The sequence below is a fragment of the Quercus suber genome, unplaced genomic scaffold, assembly GCF_002906115.3.
Source record: "Quercus suber isolate HL8 unplaced genomic scaffold, Cork oak 2.0 scaffold_76, whole genome shotgun sequence".
NCBI lineage: Eukaryota > Viridiplantae > Streptophyta > Magnoliopsida > Fagales > Fagaceae > Quercus > Quercus suber.
In genome coordinates this window covers 1,600,110-1,612,451 of record NW_027069541.1, presented here as the reverse complement: position 1 = coordinate 1,612,451, position 12,342 = coordinate 1,600,110, and the positions used below count along the sequence as shown (strand labels likewise).

Here is a 12,342-nt window from a genome sequence, read left to right as displayed (position 1 = left end):
CTTCCCTGCATGCATCTCACATGCCTGAAGTTGGCGACTTGCAGCCGCGAGCCACTCGCGAGTCCTAGCCGCGAAACTCTACTTCTTTGCACATACTTGAGCTTTTCTTCACAACTTCTCACACACTACCCTTACAATAATCCCACCTAAATACAGGGTTACTAAGTGCTTAAATTACAAGAAATTGGTACGGAATAAAGCCAACAAGATGGTTGATAAATTTCAACCTTACAAGCTCCCCCTTTGGCTATTTCGTGACAAAACCCTAAAACAAACTCTAGACTTAACGCGTGAGTTGGGAACAGTTGGAAAACTCACTCACACCTAACTCTAGAATCTGCGAAACTTTAGAACCATAAGAACAAGTAACTCCTGAAACACAACAATACAATAAGTTCATTGTATACAGAAACTTGTAATGCATACGGAGCAAGCACAATGCGATCATGCACAATGGAATAAAGCAATAAACCATGGCAAGACCAAAACAGGAAATCACTATAGCCAAGTGATCACAATGCTCATTCACACTTAGAATGAACATCTGGACATTCAAGACAATAAACACAAGGTAAATTGCTTGAATGACCAACACTCAACCAATGCACAGTACATGAAGTATGTGCATCTAGGAAAAATCCTACAATAGGCACAAGAGTGACAGTACTTAGAAGAAAATGCAAGACATTTAGTTGGAAGTACTGATATAACAAAGCACAAAGGCTGCATAAAGCATGGCACAAACCACAAAGGCCTACAAACTGTGCATAAGAACAAACCCTTAAAGCTTACAGAAGCATCATGGGTACAAAACAACAACATAAAGTGCTGAATGATATAAGATGGATACAGAAATATGGTAACAACTAAAGATAGACAAAAGTAGTAAATAAAAGTCTGTTAGCTGAAATCTCCCCCTTTTGTTGAGCTCTCCCCCTGCCAACAACATCTCCCCCTTTTTGTCATGGAATAGCTAGTCGTCATTATCTTCTAGCTTTCGTTGAATTTCATCCAATTGAGTTTGAATTGAAGTGAACTTCGTATCCCATCGAATGCTGAGATGATTCAAGATGGAAGTAAGGTCGGACATATTGGAACTCAGTTCATGAACAAAAGCTATAATAGAGTCTAGCTTCTCGTCAACGGGAAGTGAACTGGAGCGCGAGCCACTGTGGGACACAGAAGCTTCTATTTTGATTCCCTTCTTGCTATGACCAATGCTAGCGTTGAATGTGCGCATGTTGATTGGACATGGTTTTGTGCAGGGAAATTCATTCTCAGACGGATGGAGCCCTTTACGCTTCAGAATCCGTGAGATGAGACAGCAAAATGGGATGCACATCCTTGATTCGGTTCGTAGAACAGTTTTACGAAGGATATGAAAGATATGAGCACAGATGTCAATCTCGACATTAGAAATCAGATCATGAAGAAATAGTGCATGCCCGAGATTCATATACCATGTGCTGGATAGGGGATACAAGTTGTGAAACATGACGATCGTGAGCACCCTCAATTTTGGAGGAAGAGATGAAACACTGACTGAGTTCCCATTTGAGGAAAATTCCAGATTTTCCCCAAGAGCTACTTTAAGTAGTTCTTCATCCGAATGTAGATCATCATAGACCGGTGAGACCCCAAGTATTGGCCTGTTGTTGTGCAGAATCTCTGCTAGGTATGTGGGAGAGACCGAGAAACTTTTTCCTCTAACCCAGCACTTAAGTTCATCTCCTTCAATAAGCATTGGCATAGAACTCTTTGACCAGATCTTCATATGCATCATCAAGGTCAGAGAGGAGATAATTCCAATCCTTGCGTGCAAACCATTGAGGAATGTTGGTGTTAAACAGAGAATGTTGGTCAAAGACTCTTTCAATCAGAGGTGTAGCCTTTTTGAAGTAATTGTCATGAGTTTGAAAGGCAGCATATGATCGAAACCTGTTGGGATTGAACACACCAGATAGGGAACGAGCCCGCTTTGTTCTAGGAGAAAAATTATCAATTTCAATAACATGTTCCTTTCCTTTGCTACTGCCTCCTTTCACAGCTGATCTTTTGAATGGGGACATTTTAACTCTGCACCATGATTTTACACACATAAGAAACACCAAACAGGACAACAAACATTATTAGCAATGTGCCAGTGCCATACCATGGGTAATGAAGGAAACCCTAAATACTTGACATTTGGGTTCAAAACATGACAATGAGTGTGTGTAACCAACCAACACCACAGTAGGTACATAAGATTGAGAAGATCAGTGTAAGAACCAATACAAACAAGCAATATATCCCGAAAATTGGAAACCCATGTTCGAACATGATAAGTCACAGCCCACAACAACATCTTCACAAATCAAAAAAAAAAATGCTCAAACCAATAAGTATGAAAGGAAAGGAAGAAAGCCCATACCTTTTTGTGGAAGATTTGAGAGAAGATGATGTAGAAATGGAGGATTTTCACAGAAAAGCTCGGAGTGTTTGTGAGAATAAAATGAGGAAGATAATGAACAAACACAAAGGTACGAAGGAAAAACTAAAAGTTTTTAAAATTTGTCTTGAAAACGCAAAACACGCATTTTTCGCGACTGGATCAAGTCGCCAGTAAGTCGCCAGGTTAAGCCACGAAACACTGTGAAGAGAAGAAACTTGAGAAATTTCTCTAAGTATTTTTCGTGACTGGAAGGTCTACCCACGAGATAGTCACGATATGAGCCGCGAAATTCTCTGAGTACCTCTCGCGACTGGACCTTCCACCCGCGAACCAGTCGCCACATTGACCCGCAAAAACAAGAAAACTCAAATTTTGGAAAAGTTTTCTAAGTCTTTTTCACAATTAGAGCATTTACTCGCCAGTTAGCCGCGAAAAATCTCTGAGTGATCTAGCGACTGGGACATGCGACTGGGCCAACTCGCGACTTAGTCGCCAAAGTAGGGCAACACTATTTTTGAAATTTTTGACATTTTTGTAAAAACAAAGTACTTTCCAAAAACAAATCAAAACACTCAAAAATCTTTTTGTATTTGACCAACAAAGATTGAGCATGTGAAAACACATTTAATCAAGTACAATCACACAAATGAATATGACATTCACTAAACATAGACTTGTGTGTTGTGTGTGGATATCAAAAATGAGATAGTCCTTAGTCCAATGTGAAGCTTCAATGATCAATTCAATCAAGGCATACACAACTAGCACTAGATAGTGTGATCTATCTCAATTATAGAAACCTGCATATATGACCTCCCACAAGTACTTGATAACAATTCTTTAAATCTTTACATTTGGCTCCATATTCAACATATTATTTGCAATTTTTGAGCAAATAAAATCTCATTGAGAGATAGATGCCTGAAATTTTTGATATTTCAATTGATGTGTTAGCCTTTGGCTTTTTAGGCATCATTCATACATTTTATTTTGGTTGCTTTCCCTTTTTCCTAATCGAATACTAGTTTGTGCGACAGGCTTTTGCAGCTCTATATCTCTTTTCATTTGGAGATTTACATTTAGAGAGCTCTTTTAAGCAAAAAATAAAAGGTGGGAAGATATATAGGCATGAGTCTATGCATGTCTCAAGATCAACAAAACCATTCACTAATCATTCATGACAAGGTTGAAAATCTATTTATAACAGTCACATAGATTTCAGAATTTCTTCCACAATGATATGAGTGCATGAGAGACAAGCTAAGCTCATTAAATGCACAAAACCATAAGTACAAAGGTACAAGGCAAAACATGCTTTGAGACAAAAAACTCAACAAAGTGATCAAACTTTTTGGATTTTCTATTTTTTTTAATGTGTTTTTGGATTTTTGACACAAAAACATTAAAAACCAAAGGAAAAAAAAAAACACAAAAACATTCAGTCAAACAAAAGACCCACTCAACAAACCAAAAAAAATGTCATAGAAGATTGAGTTTAAGGAATGATACCGACACCAATTGTCTTGCGCAAGGATTCAAACCTAGGGCCATCAAGATGTTTGGTGAATATGTTTGCCTTTTGATTGTCAGTGTTGATGAATTCTAGACATACTATCTTGTCCTCTACCAAGTCCCGAATGAAGTGATAGCGGATCTCGATATGCTTTGATTTGGAGTGCTGAACTGGATTCTTTGACAGGTTTATGGCACTAGTGTTATCACAGAACACACACATAGTGTCTTAAGAAATTCCATAATCATGCAATAGCTTTCTCATCCATAACAATTGTGCACAACAACTTCCTGCTGCAATGTATTCAACTTCAGTCGTTGACAGAGATACTGAATTTTGCTTTTTGCTCATCCATGAAACCAAGTTATTTCCAAGATAGAGGCACATCAGAAGTACTTTTCCTATCATCAATGCACCCTGCCCAGTCAACATCTGAATATCCCGCCAAACACTCATTCGAATCTTTTGTATACCAAATTCCATAGTCAGATGTGCCATTTACATAGCGAATGATTCGCTTAACTGCTATTAAATGGGATTCTTTAGGAGCAGCTTGAAACCTTGCACATACTCCAACACTGAATGCAATATCTGGCCTACTTGTTGTGAGATAGAGAAGACTGCCAATCATACTCCAATAAAAGGTTGGATCAACGTCAACACCGGCTGCATCTATGCTCAACTTTGCTGAGGAACTCATAGGAGTAGAGGTGTGTTTCTTGGAGTCCAAACCAAATCTTTTGACAAGATTTTTGGCATACTTCTCTTGAGAAATAAATATACCATCTCTCCGTTGTTTCACTTGAAGCCCAAGGAAGTAGTTCAACTCTCCCACCATGCTCATTTCAAATTCCTTTTTCATTTCTTCCGAGAACTCGTGAGCAAGTTGATCAATTGTGGATCCAAATACAATATCATCCACGTACACTTAAGCGACAAGAAGGGATTTTTCATCTCTTTTAACAAACAATGTGCGATCTGCTTGACCTCTCTTGAACCCACGATCCAATAGGTAAGTAGTGAGACGATCATACCATGCTCTTGGCGCCTGCTTCAACCCATACAAAGCTTTCTTCAATCTTAGTACATGACTTGGGAAGTGAGGATCTTCAAACCCCTTGGGTTGTTCAACGAAAACTTCTTCATTAAGTTAGCCGTTTAAGAAGACACTTTTTACATCCATTTGATACAACTTGAAATCCATGATGCATGTTATGGATAAGAGAATTCGAATGGACTCTAGTCTTGCTACCGGAGCAAATGATTCATCAAAATCTATGCCTTCCACCTGAGTATACCCTTGAGCCACCAATCTAGACTTATTTCAGATAACTTCACCATCTTCATCTGTTTTGTTCTTAAAAATCCACTTGGTGCCGATCACATGTGTATCTTCAAGCCTTGGAACCAATTCCCACACATCATTTCTAACAAATTGGTGTAGTTCTTGGTGCATAAAATCTACCCAATTCTCATCTTTCAGTGCTTCTTCTACCTTTTTAGATTCAAATTGAGCAAGATAGCAGTTGTATGTTACATGGTTAGCAGTATACTTTGGCCCTTTTCTCAAACGAAGTCCCTCGTTCACATCCCCAATAATATTACTTGATGGGTGATTGAGAGTCACTCTTGATGAAGGTTTCTTGGTAGTTGAGACTTCCTCATCACGAGAAATTGGGATTTGAACTTCTGGAGGAGTGAGAGGACTTGAGACTTCTTGTGTTGAGTTCAGCCCCTTTCCATCATCCTCAATTTCCTTTTCAGATATGGTGTCGTCTATGACCACATTGATTGACTCCATTATCGTCTTAGTGCGCTTGTTGTACACTCTATAAGCTCGGCTATTTGTGGAGTATCCTAGGAATATTCCCTTATCACTCTTAGCATCAAATTTTCCCAGATTTTCCCTGTCATTTAGAATGTAGCATGTGCTCCCAAATACTCTGAAATACTTCACCTTGGGTTTCTTTTCTCTCCATATTTCGTATGACGTCTTTTTTGTCCCTGCTCAAAAATAAATTCTATTACAAATGTGACAAGATGTGTTCACAGCTTCAACCCAGAACATTTGAGGTATGTTTTTGTTGAGTAGCATGACTCTAGCCATCTCTTGGATCACCCAGTTCTTTCTTTCAACCACCCCATTTTGTTGTGGAGTCTTTGGAGTTGAAAATTCCTTCTTGATATCATGCTCTTCACAAAACGACTCAAATTTAGCATTCTCGAATTCCTTCCCATGATCACTTCTGATTTTGACTATGGGAACTCCTTTTTCATTCTGCAGTCGCTTGCATAATCTTTGCATTTTATCACATGCTTCGGATTTCTCTCTAAGGAATTCCACCCAAGAGTACCTTGAGAAATCATCAACTACTACCATAATGTATCTCTTTCCTCCTAGGCTTTCAGTTCTTGTAGGCCCCATTAGATCAACGTGAAGAAGTTCCAAACACCGTGAGGTAGCAATCACATTCACCTTGTGATGGTTTGCTTTTGTTTGTTTCCCCATTTGACATGCTCCACATATAGTCTTTTCCACCTTTCCAAACTTTGGAAGTCCTTCAACTGCTTCAATTTTAGAGACTTTACATACTTGTTTGAAGTTTGCATGTCCAAACCTGTGATGCCAAAGTTTCAACATATCAACATGAGCACTTCTACATGAGATGGGTGCCGTAGGAACTACTTCATAACAATTATCAGTAGTCCTATTTCCCTCCAAGACGTGAATTCATTTTTCATCAATGATTATGCACCCCTTCTTTGAGAATTGGACAAGGAACTCTTCATCACATATTTGAGTAATACTTAAGAGATTTGCCTTCAATCCTTTGATGTATAGCATTTCTTTTAGTAAGGTAATCTCGATATTTCAGCCGTTCCTTTCCGGAGAACTTGAGCATGACTCCCATCACCAAAATTCACATAGTCACATGCTTTCTCTTTGAGAGTCTTAAACAGTGATTTATCTCCTGTCATATGACGAGAACATCCACTATCAAGATACCATAAGCACAAGTTAAATACTTCAATGAGGTGTGCACAAATATACAAGCATGAGACAAGCATTCTTGACCATCAAACAAAAATTCATTGTTACTTTCCATGCTTTTTCTAGATTGAATTTTCTTTTTCAGATTATCAACCTTTTCATGCAATGTTCTATTTCTTCTTTTGTATTTCTCAATCAAAGAATTAGACTCACATAGACTATTGTGTAGAATGTGGTTCTTATTTTCAAAGTATTTCAGCAAGTGAATGAACATCCTAGCATGTTTTTTGGATTTAATTAGCTCTAAAAGTTCATTTTTAGAATATCCTTCAAACATACTCATAGAGTCATTATCACAAACACTTAAACCACAATTCAACATGACCCTTTTTACAGCTGCATCCATCGCCAAGGGGTCTAAGATCGCACTCAAGTAATCAAACCACAAAGAATGCACCCGCTCTGATACCAATTGAAAGTTCAGTATGGGTATGAAACACCCTTGAACGTTTAGACCCCAAATTATAAAAATACCAACTCAAACTATATATCAAACAATTAATGTGCGATACATGATAAAAAGCCAATAATAGAATTGATAGACAATCTAAGCCAAATATAAACACATCTACAACAGTAAATATAAGGCAAAGATAAAGGGAAGAACGATGCAAACACATGGACAACACACGATGTGTTATTGAAGAGGAAACCGAAGTCCTCGGCATAAAACCTCTCCGCCGCCCTCCAAGCGGTCAATAATCCACTAGAAAATGTAGTTAGGATACATGAACAGCAATAGACCCTCCAAGCCTAATCTACCCAGGTACCTAAGCCCTCCAAACTTTTTGCTCCAACGAGATTGCGCCGAACCTTTTTATTTTCTAGCTTACCGGGTTCTGCTACTTGACCATAGCATCAACCAATGTATATTGGTTCCTTCCATACTGCTTCCCTTAGCACCAAATACACCTTCTCACAGACGTGGGTGTGGTGAGATAAGGATTTGGTAAAACACCTTTCAAGGGTATGACAATGGAGAGGAAGAAAGTAGAGGAATTTGTAGAGTTTCTTAGATGAAGATTGGGGATGAGGCAATCTTGTTTTTCTCTAGGGTTTTCTCTCACAAAATTCTCTCTAGAAGCTCTCTACATTTAGTGGGTATAAGAGTCTATATATAGTGAGGTGAGATGAGAATACGAAGAGACAGATTTTTGCCAAACAGGGTAAATTGGCGGCTTGGTTTCGCAACTTGTCCAAGTCGTGAAATCAAGTTGCCATGTAATGACCTGGCCAGCCTGGGACTTTTGTCCTGTAGTGCGACAGCTGGCGCGACCCTTCAGCTTCCCTACGTGCATCTCACGTGCCAGAAGTTGGTGACTTACAGCCACAAGCCACCCGCGAGTCCTAGCCGTGAAGCTTTGCTTCTTTGCACATACTTGAGCTTTACTTCACAACTTCTCACACACTACCCTTACAATAATCCCACCTAAATACAGGGTTACTAAGTGCTTAAATTACAAGCAAATTGGCACGGAATAAAGCCAACAAGATGGTTGATAAATTTCAACCTTACATGTTTTATAGCAAGTTTGGGGCATTAATTCCTAATATCCATCTCTGAATAAGGATCAAAGCTTATGGCTATTGGATTTATAGTGTAGATGCCCTTGGGTGAGATTTTGGAAGAGGCACGAGAGTTCTAAGCTCTCCCCTCTCAAGTATTCACACATTGGGCATTTGACAATGTGTTAAATGTGCACGTGTTACTAAGGTAAGGTGTGTGTGTGTGAATCATTTTTCTTATTTTTATTTTATAGAGTTGTCACCAATTATTGGTTTTGTTCTAAGTGTGATTCATCACCTATTTGTCTAATTTGTTTTAATTACCTAATTAACTAAAACCAATTCAAGGTTTCTTAAATTAATTAAGGTAACCAGAGTCTCAAACCAAAGATTCTTGGACTTGAAAATTCGGTTATAGGTGGGAAAGGTGTTAAATACCCTACATTGCTTATCAAAAGAATAGCACCTTATTTTAATTTAATCACAACATTCGTATTTTAGAAAGATAAATAGAATACTTGGCATTTGTTTTTGAAAAAGTTTTGTACAAAACAATACATATACATAATATCTTATTTACATATCTAAATAACATGCGAATATCATTGCAAAGAGTAATTTACAAGTAAACATGTGAGTATATTTAAATAATATGTGAAAATTAAAATGCAAGAAGGTAAATATATATAACTAGCATGTTAGTATTATATTTATTATGTATCTAGCATGTGAATATATAATATTGTACAACATAAAAGAAAGGAAGGGAGAGGAAAGATATCACATTATGCATTTAGAGTAATAAAAGATAGAAAAGACCATTTACTTACATTTGAAAAGATGAGTATTGTCCTTTGGAAAACATCATGACTTTTTGGAAAAAATTCTAATTTTAAAACAAAGGAAATTTTGGGAAAAGGAATTTTGAAAAAGGGATTCTCTCTTGAAATTTTATGAAAAAAAGGCTTTTGAGGGGAAAACATAAAGAAAGAGCAATTTTATATTTTTTAAAATATATATTTTTATGCACTTTAGAAACCATATCCAAGATTAAAATCAAAACTATTCAAGAAAAGGGATTTGTTTTAAGAAAATCATTTCCATGTTTTAGAAAAAAGAAAAATATATATATATGGTTTTGGTCCTTTTGGAAGTAAAAATCCGTGGTTTCTGTTTATTTTTTTTATAGAAGAGAGTTTTATTTTGACTTCTTAAGATTTAATTTGAAAATGACACTTATTGAAGCTTTAAAAATGCTCCATTGGAAGGCTTTTTATTCAAGGGTGAACTTAAAATGTTTGCATCTTTTAAAGACTTATTGAAAAGGGATGGTTATTGGAGTATTTTTTAACATTCCAACAACACATTTTTAACAAGTTTGCTTGAATCAAACGTCTCATTGTCTGGTGATTTAGGGTGAGAAGGAAACAAGGAAAATAAATAGGACTTAATGTAAAGACATAAAGCAATAAAGGAATATAAATACATACACACACACATATGTATATGTGTGTGTGTGTGTGTGTGTGTGTGTGTGTGTGTGTGTGTTTGTGGAATTTAAAAACAATACATGAATTTAAGGACATAAAGTAAATGAAATCTTCCTTGAATAGAGTTTGGCTTACCTCCAGTACTTTTTTTAACTAGATATGTATTTCTATTTTAAATATACAATAGTAAGTGGTAGTGAGTTTTAATCTCCACCTTTTATTTAGTTAGTGAATGATGTGACAGTTTTTATTAAAACAAAATGAGATTCCAGTTAAAAAAGTATTTGAGGTAAGGTAAACCCCCTTGAATAAACCTTTACACCCATGGAAAATCAAATATGGTGGTGCATAAGGATAGACCTCCACTCACTATATTGATTTTGGTGTTAGAGATTAGTCTAAGAAGACCTACCTTAGCTAAATCTTTAAAATCATAGTCGAACCAAAATAGTGGTGCGCAAGGACTAATCTCCACTCACCATATTTGTTTAGGATATGAAGATTTACCAAGGTGTGAAGTTGAATTTTCCTTTAAATCCATTAGATTTAGTATGTCTATGTGCAAAAGAAGGTAAATACATTCCCACATAGCATATACCCATGTCGAGTATAAAGGAAAACACAACTATAAAAGAGGAATATGTTCCTCAAGATATAGCTCCCTTTGTTTTGTGTGATGCACTGTAATTTTTTTTTCAATTTCATTCAACAAAATAGGCCTCTGGGTTTGGATTCTCAAAAAGAAAAAGAAAAAAAAAATATATATATATATATATATAAAAGGAAAAAAAAAAGAAATAATTTAAATGAAATAAATTTAAAGTGCATAAATTAATTGACATAAATGTAACAAGCTTGAAAAATAAATGATATAATGTAAAGAGTATAAAAGTAAATGACATAATGTAAAGAGCAAGAATTTAAATTACTTAAATTTAAAGAACATAAAAGTAAATGACATAAATATAAAAGCAAGAATTTAAATGACTTAAATGTAAAGAGCATTTTTTTTTTTTTTTTGAGAAGCTAAATGTAAAGAACAATTTAAATGAATATGAAGTAAAAGGGTCTAAGAAAAAAGATTAAATTCTACAAAGATGTGGTGTAAAACTTATATTTTACCTCTCCAATCCTAACATGCCATATCATCTTATCACATATTTAAGAATAAGCATAGTCACACCCAATCAATTATAATACTCATATATAAATCCAACCAAATTGGGAGTATATTGAGATGCTATTAGATGTATTAGGATGTATTGAATTTAAGTAAAATATTGATGTGACAATCACTTATTAGATGGTGTAAAACATGGCTTTTACACCCCATCCTTACCAAATTCAGACTCATAAGAAAAATGAAGAAATTTATAGATTTAGAGAGTATTTACAACATAAAAATTAAAAGGAGATGGAGCTAGAGTAGTAGTTACACTACCTTAGCTCTAAGAAGAACTTTGGAGAATCACTTATGGGTTTTAGAGGGTAAAAAATGAGAGAAAAGAGGGCTGGAATTCCTGCGGCCTAGTGCTTTTGAGTTTTGGAGCAAGCGTTTCACAACAATCACTATTCCGGGTTCCCAAAGAGAGGGTCTTTGCATAGCTGCGATGCATGGGTATTGGTAGGTTGTGATGACTTCATTTGAGAAGGAGTTGTTAGGTAGCCATGGGCTTTCTCTCATTCCTCCTGATGGTCTTCATGCCATTATTTTTGCTAACCCTCAGTTACTTCTTCTCACCAAGTCTGTGGTGGCGTATGCTAAGAAGCAAAGTCGGTCTGCTATATTTGAGTGGCAGGTAAAGGAGAAAGGGTGGTATTTGTATGCGGGGTGAGTACTCTACAGGTTGGGAGAAGAAAGTGAAGGTGGTGAACCTTCCTACGCCTGCGAAGAAGGGTTCGGTGTCTCGGTCCGCCAAGCCCAAGTTAGAACTACAAGATTTCCAATTCGCTGTCTACAACACAACATATTATAAGTCGGCTAGACTATGCTGTATTTCCTTTGTTAAGCTTAATATATATGTTTATCTTTTACCAAAAAAAAAAAAAAAAAAAAAAACAGCTTTCCTTATGGAGAAGTTGTAAGTCCCCATAAATTATTTTTCTCAATTGGCTTGATTTCTTTATCTATAGTATCTGTCAATTTCTTTTTCTTTTTTTTAGGTAAAATAGATTTTTTTTTTTTTTATCTCTCAATTTCTATCTTGAACAAATCAATCAATTAGGCTTCACATCAACTAAAAAGACAAAATAAATCATATTCTTCAATTTGTGAAGCTTTTTCAATAGATTGTGGTCGTGATTTCTACTCGGTAACGCTAATCACTAGGAGCTTTGCTTCTCAGCG

At 36.2% G+C, this 12,342-nt stretch overlaps 1 protein-coding gene across 1 annotated transcript; it reads right to left on the bottom strand.

The window, feature by feature from the left end:
• Nucleotides 1-4,311: 4,311 nt before the first annotated feature.
• LOC136067535 (uncharacterized mitochondrial protein AtMg00810-like) lies at nucleotides 4,312-4,809 on the bottom strand. Its single transcript, XM_065773566.1, has one exon. It carries the CDS (start codon nucleotides 4,807-4,809, stop codon nucleotides 4,312-4,314), a length of 498 nt encoding a protein of 165 aa, XP_065629638.1.
• Nucleotides 4,810-12,342: the final 7,533 nt, after the last annotated feature.

Coding starts and splice junctions, on each gene's coding strand:
- LOC136067535 (XM_065773566.1), bottom strand. CDS start 4,809: ATGAAAAAGGAATTTGAAATGAGCATGGTGGGAGAGTTGAACTACTTC.